We start from the raw sequence: 24796 nt of genomic DNA, 5'->3' as shown, positions 1-24796 counted from the left end.
CTCGTGGCCCGGCGGCTTCGGCTCAGCGCCACAATCACCTGGGGAAAGTCAATGTAATAATCCCCAGCATAACGGACAATCCCGCCGCGCCCTGACCACCCCACCCTGAGCACACAACCCCGCCGCCATACACTGCAACCGCAGATGAGGGACTACTACTCCCAGCATGCTCCGCTCCCCTGCCAGGGAGAAGACTGAACCCTTACACCATGGTCCAGATGGAGAATTTAGAAAAGACCCCGCGAAGAAATCTGCAGATGACTTTTATCGCAGATCTGCCCACGGCGGAAAAATCAGCGCCATAAAAACGGAGGCGGAAACCTGTTATTAGCGGAATCAAGGGAGAAATAGTCAGAATCACAGCTGAGCGTTCGTTACAGTGTCTCAGTCCAGGAAAGTGAAGCACAAACATTAATTCTGCGCCAAAAAAAACCCCAAAACATAAAAAAAGCGTCAGATCTGCCTCCAACGCGCACGCATTGATTTTTTTTTCTTTATTGATCACGTCAATTCTTTGGCGCGTTTTCTGCATGTAATTGGTAGCAACATTTTACCGTTTTTTAGGCATTTTATGGCTAGTTTTTTTTTCATAAAAAGCACTAATTTTTTTTTTTCAGCCAGAAAAATCCACGTAAAAAAACCTGTGAAAATAATGTGAAAGTTCAGCGCGGAAATACAATTAGGAAGCAAAAATCGCAAAGTGACCGCGATAACGTGCGGATCCCACGGTAGCGGACGGATACGGATACCGCCATCACGGTGAAGGGTTACTGGGGCTTATTCCCTTTGCGCACATTTCTGGTGCACTCAGGGGGGGCCTCTGGGGTCTCACCCCCTCTAGTAAGATATCGTTCAGCTGCTTCCATGTTAAAGGCTTTGACCACTAAAACCGTAGGTGGAAAATGTGGTATCACCAGAATTAACCATTTAATTGCATGTGGTATCTGTTAACCCTGCAGCAGTAATCAGGGCTCCACCCCGGGACACATGACAGGTGGAGCAGAGGAGCGGCCGCCGCACACTGGCCTCCCTCTACTTCCTTCTCTCTGTTTCCTCCTCGAGCTGCTGTGCTGGGAGCACTGGGAAGGTAACTGGGAAATGCTGGGGTCTTGCTGGGTCACGCCTGTCCCTGTGCGTCCACCAGAGTGCGCAGATTGGGGGCAGCAGAGGGGGGCGCACAACTTCCTGGAAATGTGAAGATACTGGGGGAGGGGATCGTCCTGTATGAGAATGGGCCGCCTGTGCCTTGTGGGCTCCGCACCGCAGGTAGAGTGTTCTTCGGTGCAGCCGGACGTCCTGGATGGGATGTTGGGATTTTACTTTTCCTTTCATTTCATCGTCACATTGAGGAGAATATTAATTATATGTTTGAAGGTACTTTCACGCTTGCGTTTATTTCCTTCCGTTACAATCCGCCCTTTTGGAAAAGAGCGGAATCCGTTAACGGATTCCGCTGTTTCCCATAGACTTGTATGGGTGACGGATTGTACCAAAAGGACCTGCGTTGCTTCCGCTGGGCGACGCTCCGTTGCTTCCGCTGGGCGACGCTCCGTTGCTTCCGCCCAGCGGGAGGAACGCAGCATGTAACGTTATTTTGAGCAGCGGAATCCTCTGGATTCCACTGCGCACCATGCTTTTTTTTTTTTTTTTTTTTTTTTTTTTTTTTTTTTAAATCAAACTTTATTTTGGCTCGCGGTGGCTGAACGTTCAGCTGAGCGCCCGCCCGCCGGCATGCCCGGGCGCCGGCAAGTGACAGCGCTCAGCTGATCACCCGGCGGCCGGCTGCAGGGAGCGATCAGCTGATCGTTTACAATAGTCTGCCGCTGGTAAAACTGTAAAAAAAAAAACCAAAAAACGAATTGCGTTGTTTTGCAGCATCCGTTGTGCCACTATATGCAACACATCCGTTACACAACGCAATGCAACGGATACCGTTCATTTTATGGGGGTATTTTATGGGGCGAAAGTGATGGGAATCATAAAGCTCCCACTATGGCGGCTTATGCCCCCCAATTCCCACGACTCATGGATATCTGGCGCTCTGCAAGTTGTAACATGGTGCTACGCACCACTAATCATGGCGTCTCCTCTCCTCCCCCAGTGGTACCCGCTCTCTGTTCTACTAATCATGGCGTCTTCTCTCCTCCCCCAGTGGTGCCCGCTCTCTGTTCTACTAATCATGGCGTCTCCTCTCCTCCCACAGTGGTGTCCGCTCTCTGTTCTACTAATCATGGCGTCTCCTCTCCTCCCACAGTGGTGTCCGCTCTCTGCACCACTAATCATGGCGTCTCCTCTCCTCCCACAGTGGTGTCCGCTCTCTGCACCACTAATCATGGCGTCTCCTCTCCTCCCCCAGTGGTGTCCGCTCTCTGCACCACTAATCATGGCGTCTCCTCTCCTCCCCCAGTGGTGTCCGCTCTCTGCACCACTAATCATGGCGTCTCCTCTCCTCCCACAGTGGTGTCCGCTCTCTGCACCACTAATCATGGCATCTCTCTCCTCCCCCAGTGGTGTCCGCTCTCTGCACCACTAATCATGGCGTCTCCTCTCCTCCCCCAGTGGTGTCCGCTCTCTGCACCACTAATCATGGCGTCTCCTCTCCTCCCCCAGTGGTGTCCGCTCTCTGCACCACTAATCATGGCGTCTCCTCTCCTCTCCCAGTGGTGTCCGCTCTCTGCACCACTAATCATGGCGTCTCCTCTCCTCCCCCCAGTGGTGTCCGCTCTCTGCACCACTAATAATGGCGTCTTCTCTCCTCCCCCCAGTGGTGTCCGCTCTCTGCACCACTAATCATGGCGTCTTCTCTCCTCCCCCCAGTGGTGTCCGCTCTTTGCACTTCTAATCATGGCGTCTTCTCTCCTCCCTCAGTAGTGTCTGCTCTCTGCACCACTAATCATGGCGTCTTCTCTCCTCCCCCAGTGGTGTCCGCTCTCTGCACCACTAATCATGGCGTCTTCTCTCCTCCCTCAGTAGTGTCTGCTCTCTGCACCACTAATCATGGCGTCTTCTCTCCTCCCCCAGTGGTGTCCGCTCTCTGCACCACTAATCATGGCGTCTTCTCTCCTCCCTCAGTAGTGTCTGCTCTCTGCACCACTAATCATGGCGTCTTCTCTCCTCCCCCAGTGGTGTCCGCTCTCTGCACCACTAATCATGGCGTCTTCTCTCCTCCCCCCAGTGGTGTCCGCTCTTTGCACTTCTAATCATGGCGTCTTCTCTCCTCCCTCAGTAGTGTCTGCTCTCTGCACCACTAATCATGGCGTCTTCTCTCCTCCCCCAGTGGTGTCCGCTCTCTGCACCACTAATCATGGCGTCTTCTCTCCTCCCTCAGTAGTGTCTGCTCTCTGCACCACTAATCATGGCGTCTTCTCTCCTCCCCCAGTGGTGTCCGCTCTCTGCACCACTAATCATGGCGTCTCCTCTCCTCCCACAGTGGTGTCCGCTCTCTGCACCACTAATCATGGCGTCTTCTCTCCTCCCACAGTGGTGTCCGCTCTCTGCACCACTAATCATGGCGTCTCCTCTCCTCCCACAGTGGTGTCCGCCCTCTGCACCACTAATCATGGCGTCTCCTCTCCTCCCACAGTGGTGTCCGCTCTCTGCACCACTAATCATGGCGTCTCCTCTCCTCCCACAGTAGTGTTTGCTCTCTGCACCACTAATCATGGCGTCTCCTCTCCTCCCCATTATTATCCAGACTGACAATGACCGAAGAGTCCATCATCCGTATCCCACCATACCACTACATCCATGTGCTGGACCAGAACACCAACATCTCCCGTGTGGAGACCGGACCCAAGACCTACATCCGGCAGGACAATGAGCGGTGAGGCCGGACCCTGGTGGGCTGGGGGCTTATCATTCAGTGTCCATATGTATAAATTTAAAGGGGTCGCTCCAGTCAAATCTGATCATCACTGATGCTGGGGCCCCTCCTGATCTATGTGGTGGCATGTATCCCTTTATATTGTATCTCAATCATCTCCCATAATGCCTTAGGGCGGAGCTCAGACTTTAGTCTTTTGGTTGTGGGCGGAGCTTTCCCAGTGCTCTTTGGCGCCCCCTGCTGACTCACGTGCACTGTATGTCCTGTCCTGCAGGGTTCTCTTCCACCCGGTCCAAATGGTCATGGTGCCGCCACGTCACTACTGTGTGATCCAGAACCCGGTGCTGCGGGACGCCGGGAACAGCGTTCAGTTCGATGACATAGGACAGGCCAAGCTGCGACATGGAGACCGAGAGATCCGGCTGGCCCGGGATCCGTTCCCGCTGTACCCTGGGGAGCAGCAGCAGCAGGTGTGTGTGCATTTATCTAATGCTAACTGTTACATCCCTATAAAGCCAATCAGAAATGACCCCGCCTCCCTGACTCTTCCTGTTTGCTAGGAGTCAGGCAGCAGGAAAGTCACGTGACACATTGGCTGATGGGACCCCCCCAATCATCAAAAAACAATTTAAACATTTACCTCTTTCCTCCAGGCCATCACCCCACTGACCGTGGTCCTCGCCAACACCGCCCTTCACCTGAAAGCTCTGCTGGACTTTGAGGATAACAGTGAGAAGTTTGTGGCCGGTGACGAGTGGCTCTTTGAGGGTCCAGGTAGGATCTGATGTAGATGAGCAGTGACTGCGCCTCTGATATGGGGGCACTGAGCTGAGACGTATCGCCCCATGTAGGCACCTACATCCCCCGGAAGGAAGTGGAAGTGGTGCAGACCATCCAAGCAACGGTGATCCGGCACAACCAGGCCATCCGCCTGCGGGCCCGCAAAGAGTGCCAGGACCGCGAGGACCGCGCCAGAGTCACTGGTGAGTCTGTGAGTGACAGGTCTGTGTGCAGCGGGGGTCGCTGTACGTGTGACGGGTCGCTGCTCCGGGGGTCGCTCTGCGTGTGACGGGTCGCTACTCCGGGGGTCGCTCTGCGTGTGACGGGTCGCTGCTCCGGGGGTCGCTCTGCGTGTGACGGGTCGCTGCTCCGGGGGTCGCTCTGCGTGTGACGGGTCGCTGCTCCGGGGGTCGCTCTGCGTGTGACGGGTCGCTGCTCCGGGGGTCGCTCTGCGTGTGACGGGTCGCTGCTCCGGGGGTCGCTCTGCGTGTGACGGGTCGCTGCTCCGGGGGTCGCTCTGCGTGTGACGGGTCGCTGCTCCGGGGGTCGCTCTGCGTGTGACGGGTCGCTGCTCCGGGGGTCGCTCTGCGTGTGACGGGTCGCCGCTCCGGGGGTCGCTCTGCGTGTGACGGGTCGCCGCTCCGGGGGTCGCTCTGCGTGTGACGGGTCGCCGCTCCGGGGGTCGCTCTGCGTGTGACGGGTCGCCGCTCCGGGGGTCGCTCTGCGTGTGACGGGTCGCCGCTCCGGGGGTCGCTCTGCGTGTGGCGGGCCGCTGCTCCGGGGGTCGCTCTGCGTGTGGCGGGTCGCTCTGTGTGGCGGATCTCGGTCAGCGTGTAGTGCTCCTGGGGTCACTCTGCGTGTGATGTGTCGGTGCTCCGGGGGTCGCTCTGCGTGTGGTGGGTCCCTGGTCAGTGTGTCGGTGCTCCGGGGGTCGCTCTACGTGTGGCGGATCTCCGGTCAGCGTGTAGTGCTCTGGGGGTCGCTCTACGTGTGGCGGATCTCCGGTCAGTGTGTAGTGCTCTGGGGGTCGCTCTACGTGTGGCGGATCTCCGGTCAGCGTGTAGTGCTTTGGGGGTCGCTCTACGTGTGGCGGATCTCCGGTCAGCGTGTAGTGCTTTGGGGGTCGCTCTACGTGTGGCGGATCTCCGGTCAGCGTGTATTGCTTTGGGGGTCGCTCTACGTGTGGCGGATCTCCGGTCAGCGCGTAGTGCTCTGGGGGTCGCTCTACGTGTGGCGGATCTCCGGTCAGTGTGTAGTGCTCTGGGGGTCGCTCTACGTGTGGCGGGTCGGTGCTCCGTGGGTCGCTCTGCATGTGGCGGGTCGCTCTACGTGTGGCGGATCTCCGGTCAGCGTGTACTGCTCCGTCCATGTCACTGATTTCGCTCTTCTCTATTTCTTGTAGGGGAGGAATGGCTGGTGAAGAAGGTCGGGGCGTATCTTCCCGGGGTCTATGAAGAGGTCGTGGATGTTGTAGACGCTTTTGTCCTGACAGACAAGGTAATCTATGACATTGCCGCTACCGGGCCCGTGCCACACTGTACTGTCCTCTCAGCTAATCTAAACAGTCAAAGCTGCAGTGTAAATCATGGCGGATGGACACAGCAGGAGCCGGGGCCTGTGGTTTCTGATGTTACTTGTCACTTTTCTGGCTTTCCCCCATCCTCATTATGACAGCCCTTAGTGAGGAGTCCAGTATTGGGCCCCTGTATTTCCCGGACCCCGCAGCTGTGACTTTTATGGCCCTTGTTGAGGAAGTGTAAAGGCTTGTCGCTCTGACCGGTTTGTACCTGGGTCGGGGGTGCCAGGCCTCGCCCTCTCCACCCACACAGTAGAAATATGACCCCGGCCTATATACAGTAAGGGAACACCTGCCATGTCAGTGAGAGGGCGGCTTTCCACAATCTACCTGACATTGTGCACCTAATGTTTGCAGAGTTTCCTTTTTTATCACCGGGGTTAAAGTTCTTAAAGTGGCAGAACCCCTGAGGACCAATACTTCTTTTCTTCTAGAAAGCTCTGCACATCCGAGCCACCAAGACGTTTCGCGATGAGAAAGCGAATCTGCGTAGAACCGGAGAGGAATGGCTGGTCACCATGGAAGACACGGAGGCCTACATCCCCAACGTGTACGAGGAGGTGGTGGGCGTTGTGGACATCACCACCCTCAACAGCCGGCAGTATTGTGTCATCCTGGACCCGGTGGGCGCTGACGGCAAACCACAACTTGGACAGAAGAAAGTCGTGAAGGTAACAAAGAAATTGATGCCCAAATACCCAGGGCTCCGACGTGTGATGGTCACCCAGGACCAGACACAATATGGCCTAGCGAGTCGCCGCTCGTCTGTCTCGTGGCCTGGCGTCACCATCGCTCGTCTGTCTCGTGGCCTGGCGTCACCATCGCTCGTCTGTCTCGTGGCCTGGCGTCACCATCGCTCGTCTGTCTCGTGGCCTGGCGTCACCATCGCTCGTCTGTCTCGTGGCCTGGCGTCACCATCCCTCGTCTGTCTCGTGGCCTGGTGTCACCATCGCTCGTCTGTCTCGTGGCCTGGCGTTGCCGCTGCTCCTGTGGTCTAGCCGTGTCTCTGGTCTCCTTGTGCAGGGGGAGAAGTCCTTCTTCTTGCAACCTGGAGAAAACCTAGAATCGGGAATCCAAGATGTCTACATCCTGTCGGAGGAGGAGGGTCTGGTCCTCAGAGCTCTGCAGGTCCTTGAAGAGAAGGACGAGGTGGGTGTGAAGTGCGGCAGCGGCGACTCCGGACTCCTCATCATCCTCGCTGCTATCACTCTTACCTTCTTGTCTCTGTTGCCAGGATGGGAACGAAGTGGAGCGTAAACCCGGAGATCGCTGGATGATCCGGGGACCCCTGGAGTACGTCCCCCCAGTAGAGGTGGAGGTGGTGGTGCGGAGACAGTCCATCCCTCTGGATGAGAATGAAGGGATTTACGTGCGAGACATCAAAACGGGGAAGGTTAGTATAACTACTACCACCATCATCCCATCAGCTGCACGGGGAGATAAGTCCTTGGTGCCACGTGGGCGGCCACGCTCCGTCTGTATCCTCATCACTCATCACTGTGGTCAGGAATAGATCATGGACGTTGCTGTGTGTAATCCTAGACGAGCCGCACCCCAAATCCTGACAGCTGCCGTGGTCGTCCTCATCATCACCATCATGGTGATTGTCAGGTGTAACCCTTTCATTACGAAACGCATGTGCCATACACTGTGCTCTACTGATGCCTCCACCAGGTGCGGGCGGTGGTCGGGCATACCTATATGCTGACACATGACGAGGAGCTGTGGGAGAAGGAGCTTCCTCCCAATGTGGAGACCCTCCTAGCCTCTGGTAAAGACCCTGTGGCGGACAGATCCAACCGCGGGGCCAGAACTCAAGAGGCGCAACCCCGAGACAAGACCAAGGTGGTGACCTACCGAGTGCCGCATAACGCTGCCGTCCAGGTGTATGACTACCGGGAGAAGAAGGCCAGGTGAGCCTCCACAGCTTCCATGCCTCCCGTCTATGACGACCATTATAGGATCTAAAGGGAAACCCTGCCGTCCCCCACAACTTCTCCCCTGTAATCCTTGTGATGAATTTTTTTCCGCAGCATTGTAATAGTGAATTGATATTTTCTCCCTGCCTGTGACATGCTGCATACTGCCACACCGCACAGCCACATGCCCCTCTCGGGCCTTCCGCCTCCCCGGCCCCCCTCTTGGGCCCCTTCCGCCTCCCCGGCCCCCCTCTTGGGCCCCTTCCGCCTCCCCCGCCCCCCTCTTGGGCCCCTTCCGCCTCCCCGGCCCCCCTCTTGGGCCCCTTCCGCCTCCCCGGCCCCCCTCTTGGGCCCCTTCCGCCTCCCCGGCCCCCCTCTCGGGCCCTTCCGCCTCCCCGGCCCCCCTCTCGGGCCTTACATACTGTCACACCGTCCTGAAGAAGGCTTCATGGCATCAGTTCTAGTAAGGCTGATGGGAGTGAGCTTGTGTCTGCTGGGGCTGGTATTCACCATCTTGCTCTGTCTCGCAGGGTGGTGTTCGGCCCCGAGCTGGTGATCCTGGGGCCCGATGAGCAGTTTACAGTCCTCAGTCTCTCTGGAGGAACCCCGAAACGCTCCAATGTCATCAAGGCCATCTGCCTCCTCCTGGGGCCGGACTTCTGCACCGACCTCATCAATATCGAGACGGCGGATCACGCGCGGCTCCAGATCCAGCTGTCCTACAACTGGTGAGTGCGGTCGCGGTATACGCGGTTTTATGTATTCTCCCTTTATATCGGCATGTTCTCCCATTTTTGGGATATTGGTCGATATTTAGTCACTGACCGTTTCCCAATTTCCCATCATTGTGTTGGGGTTTAGTCATCGGTGAAATATTTGGAGAATTTCTCATGACTCATTCCTTGGTTGTCGGTAAAAGACATTTGTGAATGATTCATGAGATGGAGCAAGTTCTTAAAGGAACCAGTCAGCAGGAAGGATCTCGCCACTTATAGGACGCAACTGCACAAACCGCCTGGCGGGGAGACTGATTGTGACTTGCTCCTCCCCTGTGAACCCTGACAGCCAATTAGCAGAGCTGTGATGGGTCATGTGCCTGCAGACTAGTCTGTGAGGAGTCCGGTGGGAGGAGCTTGGTCCCGGCGGTGACTGTTTCGATTTCTCGCAGGCATTTCGAGATAAAGGATAAGACGGATGCGCTGGAGGCGTCATCGATTTTCAGTGTCCCGGATTTCGTGGGTGACGCCTGTAAAGCCATCGCCTCCCGGATCAGAGGGGCCGTGGCCTCGGTGCAGTTTGATGACTTCCATAAGGTGAGGGACCCCCAGTGATTTGTGCCGCCATGTTGGCGTTGTGTGCCCGCGTCGCCCTCGCTGACCCCGATCTTCTCACGCCCAGAACTCCAACCGCATCATCTGCTCGGCCGTCTTTGGTTTCGACGACTCGGTGAAGATCCGAACCTTCTTCAAGTTCCCGCAGAACAACCTGGTGATCACCAGCGTGGACATCCAATCAGTGGAGCCCGTGGACCAGCGCACGCGGGACGCCCTGCAGAAGAGCGTGCAGCTCGCCATCGAGATCACCACCAACTCCCAGGAGGCCACGGCCAGGTGACAAGCGCCACATCTGTCCCCAAGACCTCCGCTTGCTGTCAGGGAATCGGAACTTTGTGTCCAGAGGCTGAAACCACGAGCAGGCCTGAGACGTCTCACAGCTGAGGGTCTGTTACAGTTGTGTCAGTCTAAGCAATCCTTTCTTCTGTCCTCGCTGGATACAATTGAAACAAAGCCTCAGCTGTGAGGAATAGAAGAGACTGTACAAGAAGGTTCATATTCACTTGCAGTAAGCAGAGGAAGACAAGAAAGGGTTAACCCAGAGGCCTGTCTGCACTGGGACAATCCTGTGCCTGCAGTGCCACCCGGTGGAGATCGTGGGTACTGCACCAGATGGAGATTTCTGATATTAACCCCTTTTCTTCTTTCACCTTAAAGACGAACAAGAGGCAAAGGGTCGTCTGGAGAGGCAGCGAATCACCGACCAGGCGGAGGCGGAGCGGGCGCGCAAGGAGCTGCTGGAGCTGGAGGCGCTGAGGTATGGGGGGGGGGGGGGTTGGGGGCTGGGATGAGCCCTGCTGTATAGGGGTGCCTGAGATGAGCCCTGCTGTATAGGGGTGCCTGAGATGAGCCCTGCTGTATAGGGGTGCCTGAGATGAGCCCTGCTGTATAGGGGTGCTTGGGATGAGCCCCCCTGTATGGTGGGGAGGGGCTGAGATGAGCCCCTCTGTATGGTGGGGAGGGGCTGGGATGAGCCCCTCTGTATGGTGGGGAGGGGCTGGAATGAGCCCCTCTGTATGGTGGGGAGGGGCTGGGATGAGACCCTCTGTATGGTGGGGAGGGGCTGGGATGAGCCCCTCTGTATGGTGGGGAGGGGCTGGGATGAGACCCTCTGTATGGTGGGGAGGGGCTGGGATGAGACCCTCTGTATGGTGGGGAGGGGCTGGGATGAGACCCTCTGTATGGTGGGGAGGGGCTGGGATGAGACCCTCTGTATGGTGGGGAGGGGCTGGGATGAGACCCTCTGTATGGTGGGGAGGGGCTGGGATGAGACCCTCTGTATGGTGGGGAGGGGCTGGGATGAGACCCTCTGTATGGTGGGGAGGGGCTGGGATGAGACCCTCTGTATGGTGGGGAGGGGCTGGGATGAGACCCTCTGTATGGTGGGGAGGGGCTGGGATGAGCCCCCCTGTATGGCTGGGCTGAGATGAGACCCTCTGTATGGTGGGGAGGGGCTGGGATGAGACCCTCTGTATGGTGGGGAGGGGCTGGGATGAGACCCTCTGTATGGTGGGGAGGGGCTGGGATGAGACCCTCTGTATGGTGGGGAGGGGCTGGGATGAGACCCTCTGTATGGTGGGGAGGGGCTGGGATGAGACCCTCTGTATGGTGGGGAGGGGCCGGGATGAGACCCTCTGGTGGGGAGGGGCTGGGATGAGCCCCTCTGGGCGGGAGGGGCTGGGATGAGCCCCTCTGGGCGGGAGGGGCTGGGATGAGCCCCTCTGGGCGGGGCTGGGATGAGCCCCTCTGGGCGGGGCTGAGATGAGCCCCTCTGGGCGGGGCTGAGATGAGCCCCTCTGGGCGGGGGCTGAGATGAGCCCCTCTGGGCGGGGCTGAGATGAGCCCCTCTGGGCGGGGCTGAGATGAGCCCCTCTGGGCGGGGCTGAGATGAGCCCCTCTGGGCGGGGCTGAGATGAGCCCCTCTGGGCGGGGCTGAGATGAGCCCCTCTGGGCGGGGCTGAGATGAGCCCCTCTGGGCGGGGCTGAGATGAGCCCCTCTGGGCGGGGCTGAGATGAGCCCCTCTGGGCGGGGGAGGGGCTGGGATGAGCCCCTCTGGGCGGGGGAGGGGCTGGGATGAGCCCCTCTGGGCGGGGGAGGGGCTGGGATGAGCCCCTCTGGGCGGGGGAGGGGCTGGGATGAGCCCCTCTGGGTGGGGGAGGGGCTGGGATGAGCCCCTCTGGGCGGGGGAGGGGCTGGGATGAACCTCCCCCATGGGACCAGTCTCTCTGCTGTGGAAATCCGTATATTAAGGAATTACATTATGGGTTTCTTTTTAAATAAGTTTTGCATTTTAAATGGGAGTTCCGACTGTAGGAAGTCACATGTGAGTAGGCTGACGTGTCTGCAGCCGGGCACCTTCTAACCCTGTATCCTCCATTATCAGCACCGTCGTAGAGAGCACCGGAGCCGCGAAAGCCGAAGCGCAGTCCAAAGCAGAGGCCGCAAAGATTGAAGGCGAGGGAGCGGTGCTGCAAGCCAAACTGCGAGCGGAGGCCCTGGCCATAGAGACGGTGAGCGGGACAGGCTGGGTGGTGCCGGGTGGGACCCTCATGGGCGGTGCCGGGTGGGACCCTCATGGGCGGGGCTGTCTCCTGAGCGCCCTCCTCTCTGTCGTCTTCAGGAAGCGGAGCTGCAGCGGCTGCGCCAGGCTCGTAGCGAGGAGCTGAAGTATCTGCAGGAGAAGAACAAGCTGGAGGTGGAGAAGGAGCAGGAGCTCTCCGACATCGCCATCAAGAAGTTCCGGGGAATGACCGAGGCGATCGGTGCGGGCACCCTGCGGGACATCGCGCTGGCCGGGCCGGAGCTGCAGGTGGGTGCCCCCGTCCTCGCTCTGTGCTGCGCCCGCAGCTTCTTAATCTGCAGTGTTACCATTATCCCTTTGTTCTCCCAGGTGAAGCTGCTGCAGGGTCTGGGCATCCAGTCAACGCTGATCACAGACGGTTCTACTCCCATCAACCTCTTCAGCACCGCCACCGGACTGCTGGGGCTCCCCGGCATCGGAGCCCAAAAGAAGGACGGCGAGAAGTGAATGAGCCCAACTCACCCCCACCCAGCTCAGTCATGCCCCTTACCACCCTTCTTGCCCCTGTACATATACTGTGTGCTGCTGTCCTGGGCTCTCCAGCACTATACAGTCCTGTTCCTCTGAGCTGTCTGCTATATGTATTGTACTGCTCCTCTGTGGTCGCTGCTCTCCAGCGCTATATGTACTGTGCTGCTCCTCTAGCACTATATGTACTGTGCTGCTCCTCTGTGGTGGCTGCTCTCCAGCACTATATGTACTGTGCTGCTCCTCTGTGGTGGCTGCTCTCCAGCACTATATGTACTGTGCTGCTCCTCTGTGGTGGCTGCTCTCCAGCACTATATGTACTGTGCTGCTCCTCTGTGGTGGCTGCTCTCCAGCACTATATGTACTGTGCTGCTCCTCTGTGGTGGCTGCTCTCCAGCACTATATGTACTGTGCTGCTCCTCTGTGGTGGCTGCTCTCCAGCACTAGATGTACTGTGCTGCTCCTCTGTTCTCGCTGTTCTCCAGCACTACATGTACCGTACTGCTCCTTTGTGATCGCTGCTCTCCAGCACTGTCTTTCTGTCACCTTACTCCACTCCACCCCACTTGCACTGTTGCGATCACCGTTGAGACCCTGCGTGATGTTCTCAGGTTTTGACTTGTGCCTTGAGCCTCCCATAGGGCAGAAATCACCAATAAACCTAGAAACACAAACTTATCAGTGTCATCATATGTGCGAGGGGACCTGTGTGTGTGCATCGTTGGGGTATGCTGTGTTGAGGCGGGGCATCCTTTGGCTGGGGCGCCTCAGGAGTGGGGCACTGTGTGTGGCATCAAGGTACCCACGAAGATGGGGTGGGAGTGTGGCACCCTGTTTGCAGGGCGAGATGTTCTGTGTATGGGTCGGGAGAGCTGGTGTTCTGTGAGTGTAGGGAATGCTGTGGGGGTGTCTGGTGTTGGGGCGTGGCATCATGTGACTGCGGTGCCCTGTGTGCAGTGGTGGGGTGTTTGTGTGTGTGTGTGTGTGTGTGTGGTGTCTGTGGGGGCGGGCACCCTGTGTGCAGAGGTAGGGGGTTCGTGGTGGTGCTGTGTGTGGGGGGTGTGGCGCTGTATGGAGGCAGGTTTTCTGTAAGGGCGCGGCTTTGTGTGTGGGGATGTGGCATGGTTTGTGTTGGGGCCATCCATCCTTGTTGGTGGGGCGCTGGCTGCGGGGGCCGGGCGTCCTGGTTGTCAGTAATGGCCGCAGGGATTGGGGTGCCCTTGTGGGTGGGGCGCTGTCTGCAGGGGGCCGGCTTTCCTTGTGGGTGGGGTGCTTTATGCAGAAGTCGGGCGTCCTTTGTGGGTGGGGTGCTGTCTGCGGGGGCCGGCTATCCTTGTGGGTGGGGTGCTGTCTGCGGGGTCGGGCGTCCTTGTGGGTGGGGTGCTGTCTGCGGGGTCGGGCGTCCTTGTGGGTGGGGCGCTGTCTGCAGTGGCCGGCTATCCTTGTGGGTGGGGTGCTTTATGCAGAATTCGGGCGTCCTTGTGGGTGGGGCGCTGTCTGTGAGCGTCCTGGGTGTCAGTAATGGCTGCAGGGTTTGGGGTGTCCTTTCTTTCCGATACACTTCACAGCTGTGGGTTTGTTACCCTGTATCAGCGCAGACGGCTGCATTTACACCTCAGCTGTGGTGGGGCTCGGTCAGGGTCAGTGCTGCGGCTTCTGCTGCTGCTTTATTTCCAGTCACTGACTGTAAGCAGAGATCTTAAAAATGGGGAGGACAATGACATGACACCAATTTCTAGTGATTTCTGCTCTGCCCCTTCAGCTCCGCCACACTCTGGATCTGGGGTGCCCCATGTGACTCCATAGTCTCCGCCTTCCCAGCAGTGATGTCACAGATTGTAGTGATTGTCACTGGTGGGCGGAGCAGAATCCGCACACAGGAGAAGATGGATGTGAGTGGCGCCCTCTGCTGGTGGCTCCTCTCGGCGATTATCGCAGTGATTGCAGGTGACCCCCTTGTGCGGGCGCCCTGATCCCCCACATGTGATGGGAGACGGGGGTCCTCTATGTAATAATGGGCCGGTGGTCCCCTGAATGTTGCTGATCCTTATCCTCACAGGCATGAAGCGCTCCCCGTTCCGTCTCGCGCCCCGCAGTGTCCACCTGGCGTCACCCCGCAGCCCTCCCATGTCACCCCCACACCCCCACACCGCCATGTTTTTTGACTACGCAGATGACGACCAAATAAAGATGGCAGAAATATCGAGCATCATCGGAGAAGTCTCCTCAATGGAAACGAGAGGTAAAACCCCGGAATATGAAGGGTTTAACATTAGAGGACAACCAAAATGGCTGCCATTATCCTACCCACCTCTGTGACCAATAGGCCGAGTGATGCAGATCCGCCCTCTTCTGTAGTGACCGCCCCCGAGGAGCCGTGATGGCAGCCATATTGGTTTCCTGGGAAAATATATAACTGAGGAGCCAAATATAAGAGTGACTGTGACACTAGTGGTGATGATGGGGGGTTGGAGTAGATTTGGGGTCCCATGATTGCTGCAGGGGATGACGTGGCCTCTGTGTCCTCTAGTGAAGGAGGCTCAGATCCTGCGGATCGTGGTGCTCGGCGCGGTGCTGGCCTTCATCATCTTCATCTTGTATCACATCTTCTGCCGCGTGTGAGTATCATCTCCTCCTCCAGACAGAACGCGACAGGAATGGCGGCAAAACTAATGCTCCAGTCACATCCAAAGCTGCAACTATGATACTTTACTGCTCACTCCAGCTGTGACGCCCCCCGCTGGCTCCTTGTCTTATGCAGCAGCTCTGCCATTATGGATGAACCTCTGTTATCACTGTGGGTGACTGCAGCTCTGGAGGTTAACACATGATGTAACAGCAGAATAGTGAGTGCAGCTCTGGAGGTGACTGGAGGATAAGACATGATGTAACAGCAGAATAGTGACTACAGGTCTGGAGGATAAGGCATGATGTAAACAGCAGAATAGTGAGTGCAGCTCTGGAGGTGACTGGAGGATAAGACATGATATAACAGCAGAATAGTGACTACAGGTCTGGAGGATAAGACATGATGTAAGCAGAATAGTGAGTGCAGCTCTGGAGGTGACTGGAGGATAAGACATTGATGTAACAGCAGAATAGTGACTACAGGTCTGGAGGATAAGGCATGATGTAACAGCAGAATAGTGAGTGCAGCTCTGGAGGTGACTGTAGGATAAGACATGATATAAACAGCAGAATAGTGACTACAGGTCTGGAGGATAAGACATGATGTAAGCAGAATAGTGAGTGCAGCTCTGGAAGGTGACTGGAGGATAAGACATGATGTAACAGCAGAATAGTGACTACAGCTCTGGAGGATAAGACATGATGTAACAGCAGAATAGTGAGTGCAGCTCTGGAGGTGACTCGAGGATAAGACATGATGCAACAGCAGAATAGTGACTACAGCTCTGGAGGATAAGACATGATGTAACAGCAGAATAGTGAGTGCAGCTCTGGAGGATAAGGCATGATGTAACAGCAGAATAGTGAGCGCAGCTCTGGAGGTGACTGGAGGATAAGACATCATATAACAGCAGAACAGTGACTACAGCTCTGGAGGATAAGACATGATGTTAACAGCAGAGTAGTGAGTGCAGCTCTGGAGGTGACTGGAGGATAAGACATGATGTAACAGCAGAATAGTGAGTGCAGCTCTGGAAGTGACTGGAGGATAAGACATGATGTAACAGCAGAATAGTGACTGCAGCTCTGGAGGTGACTGGAGGATAAGACATGATGTAACAGCAGAACAGTGACTACAGCTCTGGAGGATAAGACATGATGTAACAGCAGAATAGTGACTGCAGCTCTGGAGCTGACTGGAGGATAAGACATGATGTAACAGCAGAATAGTGACTGCAGCTCTGGAGATGACTGGAGGATAAGACATCATATAACAGCATAATAGTGACTGCAGCTCTGGAGGAAACTGGAGGATAAGACATGATGTAACAGCAGAATAGTGAGTGCAGCTCTGGAGTTGACTGGAGGATAAGGCATGATGTAACAGCAGAATAGTGACTGCAGCTCTGGAGGTGACTGGAGGATAAGACATGATGTAACAGCAGAATAGTGACTGCAGCTCTGGAGATGACTGGAGGATAAGACATGATGTAACAGCAGAACAGTGACTACAGCTCTGGAGGATAAGACATGATGTAACAGCAGAATAGTGACTGCAGCTCTGGAGGTGACTGGAGGATAAGACATGATGTAACAGCAGAATAGTGACTGCAGCTCTGGAGGTGACTGGAGGATAAGACATGATGTAACAGCAGAATAGTGACTGCAGCTCTGGAGATGACTGGAGGATAAGACATCATATAACAGCAGAATAGTGAGTACAGCTCTGGAGGATAAGACATCATATAACAGCAGAATACTGAGTGCAGCTCTGGAGGATAAGACATCATATAACAGCAGAATAGTGACTGCAGCTCTGGAGGTGACTGGAGGATAAGGCATGATGTAACAGCAGAATAGTGAGTGCAGCTCTGGAGGTGACTGGAGGATAAGACATGATGTAACAGAAGAATAGTGAGTGCAGCTCTGGAGGGGACTGGAGGATAAGGCTAGTTAATGGTGGATTACCCTTCCCCCGTCCTCTGCTGTCTCTTCCTCTCTCCTCAGACGTCTCTTTATTTCTGCAGATTTTGTGCCTTTGGATTGTGACGTGATCTTCTCTCTCCGGTTTCGTCCTTTGTGATCCGGCGCCGCTTATCTCCGTCCGGTCATATTCTGCAGAGTAAACGTCCGGTCACGTCTCTCTATATTACATTATTCCAGGACCGCCGGTATGGACCCTCCTGTGCGGAGGCTGGGGGTCTCCTCTCTGGGGCCGCCAGTATGGACCCTCCTGTGCGGAGGCTGGGGGTCTCCTCTCTGGGGCCGCCAGTATGGACCCTCCTGTGCGGAGGCTGGGGGTCTCCTCTCTGGGGCCGCCAGTATGGACCCTCCTGTGCGGAGGCTGGGGGTCTCCTCTCCGGGGCCGCCGGTATGGACCCTCCTGTGCGGAGGCTGGGGGTCTCCTCTCTGGGGCCGCCGGTATGGACCCTCCTGTGCGGAGGCTGGGGGTCTCCTCTCCGGGGCCGCCGGTATGGACCCTCCTGTGCGGAGGCTGGGGGTCTCCTCTCCGGGGCCGCCGGTATGGACCCTCCTGTGTGGAGGCTGGGGGTCTCCGCCGGTATGGACCCTCCTGTGTGGAGGCTGGGGGTCTCCGCCGGTATGGACCCTCCTGTGCGGAGGCTGTGGGTCTCCGCTGGTATGGCCCCTCCTGTGCGGAGGCTGGGGGTCTCCTCTCCGGGGCCGCCGGTATGGACCCTCCTGTGCGGAGGCTGTGGGGTCTCCACCGGTATGGACCCTCCTGTGTGGAGGCTGGGGGTCTCCGCCGGTATGGACCCTCCTGTGTGGAGGCTGGGGGTCTCCGCCGGTATGGACCCTCCTGTGCGGAGGCTGGGGGTCTCCTCTCCGGGGCCGCCGGTGTGGACCCTCCTGTGCGGAGGCTGGGGGGGTCTCCGCCGGTATGGACCCTCCTGTGTGGAGGCTGAGGGGTCTCCATCGGTATGGACCCTCCTGTGTGGAGGCTGGGGGGTCTCCGCCGGTATGGACCCTCCTGTGTGGAGGCTGAGGGGTCTCTGCCGGTATGGACCCTCCTGTGTGGAGGCTGGGGGTCTCCGCTGGTATGGACCCTCCTGTGTGGAGGCTGGGGGTCTCTGCCGGTATGGACCCTCCTGTGTGGAGGCTGGGGGTCTCTGCCGGTATGGACCCTCCTGTGTGGAGGCTGGGGGTCTCCTCTCCGGGGCCGCCGGTATGGACCCTCCTGTGCGGAGGCTGGGGGTCTCCTCTCTGGGGCCGCCGGTGTGGACCCTCCTGTGCGGAGGCTGGGGGGTCTCCGCCGGTATGGACCCTCCTGTGTGGAGGCTGAGGGGTCTCCATCGGTATGGACCCTCCTGTGTGGAGGCTGGGGGGTCTCCGCCGGTATGGACCCTCCTGTGTGGAGGCTGAGGGGTCTCCGCCGGTATGGACCCTCCTGTGTGGAGGCTGGGGGTCTCCGCTGGTATGGACCCTCCTGTGTGGAGGCTGGGGGTCTCTGCCGGTATGGACCCTCCTGTGTGGAGGCTGGGGGTCTCTGCCGGTATGGACCCTCCTGTGTGGAGGCTGGGGGGTCTCTGCCGGTATGGACCCTCCTGTGTGGAGGCTGGGGGGTCTCTGCCGGTATGGACCCTCCTGTGTGGAGGCTGGGGGTCTCCGCCGGTATGGACCCTCCTGTGTGGAGGCTGGGGGGTCTCTGCCGGTATGGACCCTCCTGTGTGGAGGCTGGGGGTCTCTGCCGGTATGGACCCTCCTGTGTGGAGGCTGGGGGGTCTCCGCCGGCATGGACCCTCCTCCCATCATGCACCGCTCCCCCCACACAATGAGGCACTCCCCGCCGCGGCTCTTTGGATTTGCGTTTAATCCCGCTAATACCTTTGTACACGGTTTATAAATTGCGTTACATTTACTAACGTCGCTCGGCTGAAATATTTACATTCATCAAAAATAACCAGAAGATGAGGAATAAATTAATAATAAATAAATAAATAAGGACGGAAATAAAAAACACAAAAAAACTGGTTCCGCGGGGGCGGGGAGAGCGGAGACGTCTGTGTGTGAGAGCGCGGAGCCGATCCGTCAGAACCGCTCACAAACCCTGGAATAGCAGCAACCTATAAAAATAGATATCATTTCTGTACGAGAGGTCGCCCCCCGGTGGAGAACAGACACATTACAGCGCACCTGGATCCCAAGCCCCTCCCACTCCATCAGGAAGTCCCTCCCCTGCTTAACCCTGGTCTATACCATTGCTACACGCGGGGGTGAGGATCTGACTGTTCCATTCCGCCGTTATGTGGCCTATCAGTATACTGGGGATCTGGTGACATCACTGGGGCGGCCATTTATGGACTGTTCCATTGTTGGGGAGGCGGGGGGGAATTTTTTTTTTACATTTTTTTTATGGGACGGATAATTGCTAAAAAATAAAACATAATATATGGAAAATTATTAGCGGTGACGGAACTAAAAATGGCGGCGCGCTCAGCGATCGACGGGTTCTGATCAAGGCAAACACAGCTGGCTGATTGGCTAATATCTCGCCATGCTTAACCCTTAAATGTGCAGCTTTGAGCAAATTTTTTTTTTTTTTTTTGCTTATTTCATTGCAGCCATTCCCTAATTGTCCGGGCAGTTAGACTTAACCCCTAACATGCTGCTGCCCAATACTCTCCCATATCTACAGGGAGGGATGCGGAAAGCGCGGACCCCTCACCCACACAGTTACAGGGGAGGGGTGTGGAGGTTACTATATATTTCGGCCGGTATCGCCCCCCCCCCTCCTCCATGGTGGGGTTTTCATAGCGCAGAGCTGTACCCTAACCCCTCCCCCCCCCCCCCCCTAGTGGTCGCGGTGAGTACTGCGGGATGCATTTGCTCTCATCCGCTGCAGGTGAGGCGTATTCTATCCGGTGTGGCTACTTGATGGGCTCCGTGGGCTACCACCGCGGTGTGCGTCAGATGACACAGAGATGTCGGACATGCTGTGTTCTGCCCCCTGGTGGACACGGAGGATATTGCACGGTCGTGGGAAGGATGAGTGCCACCTGGTGGTCATTGGGAGGATTGCGGAGGAGGAATCGGTAGAAGAATCCATTAATACTGTGGGTGAGAGCCTTCAGAGAGGGGTCTTGGTGTCTCCCTAGCGCCCCCTCTCCTCTCCGGAGACCCCCGGTGACCTCTATAGCAGTACATGACACCGCGCCGTGTATGCATCCAGCAAGGCACAGTCCATTATGCCGCAGGGGGTGACACCGAGCCTCGGATGTGGGTGGGAGCGTCTATGAGGGGTCACTGTGAGCAGTCCTGGTCTTTGGCTGGGGGGCTGTCGGGGGCCGGGTGTCCGTTCCGGGGCCGCTGGCTCATCCTACACTGCTGGAACAAGCTGTAAGCTCTTCGGCAGATTAGGTAAAACCAGTAAACCTGGGGAGCCATGAGGACGGCCGCACCAACGTTGTACTCCGGGGAGAGGTTGAAGGGGACTCTGTAGAGGGGCAGGCCCACCCGCTGCCCGTACACCCAGTACATGTAGGGGAACAGCAGCAGCCGGCAGCAGAAGAAAGTCACTAGCATGATGACGCCATTCACACGGTGCAGAAGCGTGTCCTGCTTCTTATACTGCGAAGAGAGCGAGAAACGTCAGTGTATAAACAACCCGCCAGACCGACCACACCCGCACATAATACCGCACTCACCTGGATCAGGACTTTACCCAGACAAACAAATGGGGTGCTGACTTCAGCCATCAGCATGCACCCCAAGAAAAAGTCTCCCTTCCCTTCTCTCCACAGCTGAGGAAGAGAAATGACACCATATATTACACGTACAAGCAGGCGGTATTATAGCAGTCATATTCCTGTACATAGGGGCGGTATTATAGCAGTTATATTCCTGTACATAGGGGCGGTATTATAGCAGTTATATTCCTGTACATAGGGGCGGTATTATAGTAGTTATATTCTTGTATATAGGGGCGGTATTATAGTAGTTATATTCTTGTACATAGGGGGCAGTATTATAGTAGTTATATTCTTGTACATAGGGGGCAGTATTATAGTAGTTATATTCTTGTACATAGGGGGCAGTATTATAGTAGTTATATTCTTGTACATAGGGGGCAGTATTATAGTAGTTATATTCTTGTACATAGGAGCAGTATTATAGTAGTTATATTCTTGAATATAGGGGCAGTATTATAGTAATTATATTCTTGTACATAGGGGGCAGTATTATAGTAGTTATATTCTTGTACATAGGGGCAGTATTATAGTAGTTATATTCTTGTACATAGGGGGCAGTATTATAGTAGTTATATTCTTGTACATAGGAGCAGTATTATAGTAGTTATATTCTTGTACATAGGGGCAGTATAATAGTAGTTATATTCTTGTACATAGGGGCAGTATTATAGTAGTTATATTCTTGTATATAGGGGCAGTATTAGAGTAGTTATATTCTTGTATATAGGGGCAGTATTATAGTAGTTATATTCTTGTATATAGGGGGCAGTATTATAGTATTTATATTCTTGTACATAGGGGGCAGTATTATAGTAGTTATATTCTTGTACATAGGGGGCAGTATTATAGCAGTTATATTCTTGTACATAGGGGCAGTATTATAGTAGTTATATTCTTGTACATAGGAGCAGTATTATAGCAGTTATAATCTTGTATATAGGGGCAGTATTATAGTAGTTATATTCTTGTACATTGGGACAGTATAATAGTAGTTATATTCTTGTACATAGGGGCAGTATAATAGTAGTTATATTCTTGTACATAGGGGCAGTATTATAGTAGTTATATTCTTGTATATAGGGGGCAGTATTATAGTAGTTATATTCTTGTACATAGGGGGCAGTATTATAGCAGTTATATTCTTGTACATAGGGGGCAGTATTATAGCAGTTATATTCTTGTACATAGGGGCAGTATTATAGTAGTTATATTCTTGTACATAGGAGCAGTATTATAGCAGTTATAATCTTGTATATAGGGGCAGTATTATAGTAGTTATATTCTTGTACATTGGGACAGTATAATAGTAGTTATATTCTTGTACATAGGGGCAGTATAATAGTAGTTATATTCTTGTACATAGGGGCAGTATTATAGTAGTTATATTCTTGTATATAGGGGGCAGTATTATAGTAGTTATATTCTTGTACATAGGGGCAGTATAATAGTAGTTATATTCTTGTACATAGGGGCAGTATTATAGTAGTTATATTCTTGTACATAGGGGCAGTATTATAGTAGTTATATTCTTGTACATAGGGGGCAGTATTATAGCAGTTATATTCTTGTACATAGGAGCAGTATTATAGCAGTTATAATCTTGTACATAGGAGCAGTATTATAGTAGTTATATTCTTGTACATAGGGGGCAGTATTATAGCAGTTATATTCTTGTACATAGGAGCAGTATTATAGCAGTTATAATCTTGTACATAGGGGCAGTATTATAGTAGTTATATTCTTGTACATAGGGGGCAGTATTATAGTAGTTATATTCTTGTATATAGGGGGCAGTATTATAGTAGTTATATTCTTGTATATAGGGGGCAGTATTATAGTAGTTATATTCTTGTACATAGGGGCAGTATTATAGTAGTTATATTCTTGCACATTGGGACAGCATTATAGTAGTTATATTCTTGTACATAGGGGCAGTATAATAGTAGTTATATTCTTGTACATAGGGGGCAGTATTATAGCAGTTATATTCTTGTACATAGGAGCAGTATTATAGCAGTTATAATCTTGTACATAGGAGCAGTATTATAGTAGTTATATTCTTGTACATAGGGGGCAGTATTATAGCAGTTATATTCTTGTACATAGGAGCAGTATTATAGCAGTTATAATCTTGTACATAGGGGCAGTATTATAGTAGTTATATTCTTGTACATAGGGGGCAGTATTATAGTAGTTATATTCTTGTATATAGGGGGCAGTATTATAGTAGTTATATTCTTGTACATAGGAGCAGTATTATAGCAGTTATAATCTTGTACATAGGGGCAGTATTATAGTAGTTATATTCTTGTACATAGGGGCAGTATTATAGTAGTTATATTCTTGTATATAGGGGGCAGTATTATAGTAGTTATATTCTTGTACATAGGGGCAGTATTATAGTAGTTATATTCTTGCACATTGGGACAGCATTATAGTAGTTATATTCTTGTACATAGGGGCAGTATAATAGTAGTTATATTCTTGTACATAGGGGCAGTATTATAGTAGTTATATTCTTGTATATAGGGGGCAGTATTATAGTAGTTATATTCTTGTACATAGGGGCAGTATTATAGTAGTTATATTCTTGTACATAGGGGGCAGTATTATAGTAGTTATATTCTTGCACATTGGGACAGTATTATAGTAGTTATATTCTTGTATATAGGGGCAGTATTATAGTAGTTATCTTCTTGTACATAGGGGCAGTATTATAGTAGTTGAATTCATGTACATAGTGGGCAGTATTATAGCAGTTATATTCTTGTACATAGGGGCAGTATTATAGTAGTTATATTCTTGTACATAGGGGGCAGTATTATAGTAGTTATATTCTTGCACATTGGGACAGTATTATAGTAGTTATATTCTTGTATATAGGGGCAGTATTATAGTAGTTATATTCTTGTACATAGGGGGCAGTATTATAGTAGTTATATTCATGTACATAGTGGGCAGTATTATAGCAGTTATATTCTTGTACATAGGGGCAGTATTATAGTAGTTGAATTCATGTACATAGTGGGCAGTATTATAGCAGTTATATTCTTGTACATAGGGGCAGTATTATAGTAGTTATATTCTTGTACATAGGGGGCAGTATTATAGTAGTTATATTCTTGCACATTGGGACAGTATTATAGTAGTTATATTCTTGTATATAGGGGCAGTATTATAGTAGTTATATTCTTGTACATAGGGGGCAGTATTATAGTAGTTATATTCATGTACATAGTGGGCAGTATTATAGCAGTTATATTCTTGTACATAGGGGCAGTATTATAGTAGTTATATTCTTGTACATAGGAGCAGTATTATAGCAGTTATAATCTTGTACATAGGGGCAGTATTATAGTAGTTATATTCTTGTACATTGGGACAGTATTATAGTAGTTATATTCTTGTACATAGGGGCAGTATAATAGTAGTTATATTCTTGTACATAGGGGCAGTATTATAGTAGTTATATTCTTGTACATAGGGGCAGTATTATAGTAGTTATATTCTTGTACATAGGGGGCAGTATTATAGCAGTTATATTCTTGTACATAGGAGCAGTATTATAGCAGTTATAATCTTGTACATAGGAGCAGTATTATAGTAGTTATATTCTTGTACATAGGGGCAGTATTATAGCAGTTATATTCTTGTACATAGGGGCAGTATTATAGCAGTTATAATCTTGTACATAGGGGCAGTATTATAGTAGTTATATTCTTGCACATTGGGACAGTATTATAGTAGTTATATTCTTGTACATAGGGGCAGTATAATAGTAGTTATATCTTGTACATAGGGGCAGTATTATAGTAGTTATATTCATGTACATAGTGGGCAGTATTATAGCAGTTATATTCTTGTACATAGGGGCAGTATTATAGTAGTTATATTCTTGTACATAGGAGCAGTATTATAGCAGTTATAATCTTGTACATAGGGGCAGTATTATAGTAGTTATATTCTTGTACATTGGGA

At 53.2% G+C, this 24796-nt stretch overlaps 2 protein-coding genes and 1 long non-coding RNA gene across 3 annotated transcripts in view; 2 read left to right on the top strand and 1 right to left on the bottom strand.

The window, feature by feature from the left end:
- The first annotated feature begins 987 nt into the window (after positions 1–987).
- On the top strand, positions 988–13156 carry MVP (major vault protein). Its single transcript, XM_075318558.1, is given in 17 exon segments — positions 988–1087; positions 3688–3823; positions 4098–4293; positions 4477–4597; positions 4675–4806; positions 6006–6100; positions 6614–6850; positions 7203–7328; positions 7414–7572; positions 7854–8092; positions 8629–8826; positions 9267–9411; positions 9497–9726; positions 10091–10189; positions 11817–11943; positions 12054–12242; positions 12324–13156. Coding segments are annotated over 17 exon segments (2667 nt in total). The 3' UTR covers positions 12462–13156.
- A 1383-nt stretch (positions 13157–14539) lies between these two features.
- On the top strand, positions 14540–17239 carry LOC142246539 (uncharacterized). The gene is made up of 3 exons (XR_012724901.1): positions 14540–14724; positions 15013–15100; positions 17138–17239. It is a non-coding gene; the product is annotated as an uncharacterized LOC142246539 (long non-coding RNA).
- Positions 17240–18922: 1683 nt separating this feature from the next.
- Positions 18923–24796, bottom strand: part of TLCD3B (TLC domain containing 3B) — a 58939-nt gene continuing 53065 nt past the window's right edge. Inside the window, 2 exon segments of the mRNA XM_075318557.1 lie at positions 18923–20696; positions 20774–20869. Coding sequence (XP_075174672.1) covers positions 20370–20696; positions 20774–20869 — 423 coding nt within the window. The 3' untranslated portion in view covers positions 18923–20369.

The sequence above is a fragment of the Anomaloglossus baeobatrachus genome, chromosome 7 (assembly GCF_048569485.1).
Source record: "Anomaloglossus baeobatrachus isolate aAnoBae1 chromosome 7, aAnoBae1.hap1, whole genome shotgun sequence".
NCBI lineage: Eukaryota > Metazoa > Chordata > Amphibia > Anura > Aromobatidae > Anomaloglossus > Anomaloglossus baeobatrachus.
The sequence above is the reverse complement of the archived record's forward strand: the minus strand, read 5'-3'. Positions and strand labels throughout refer to the sequence as shown.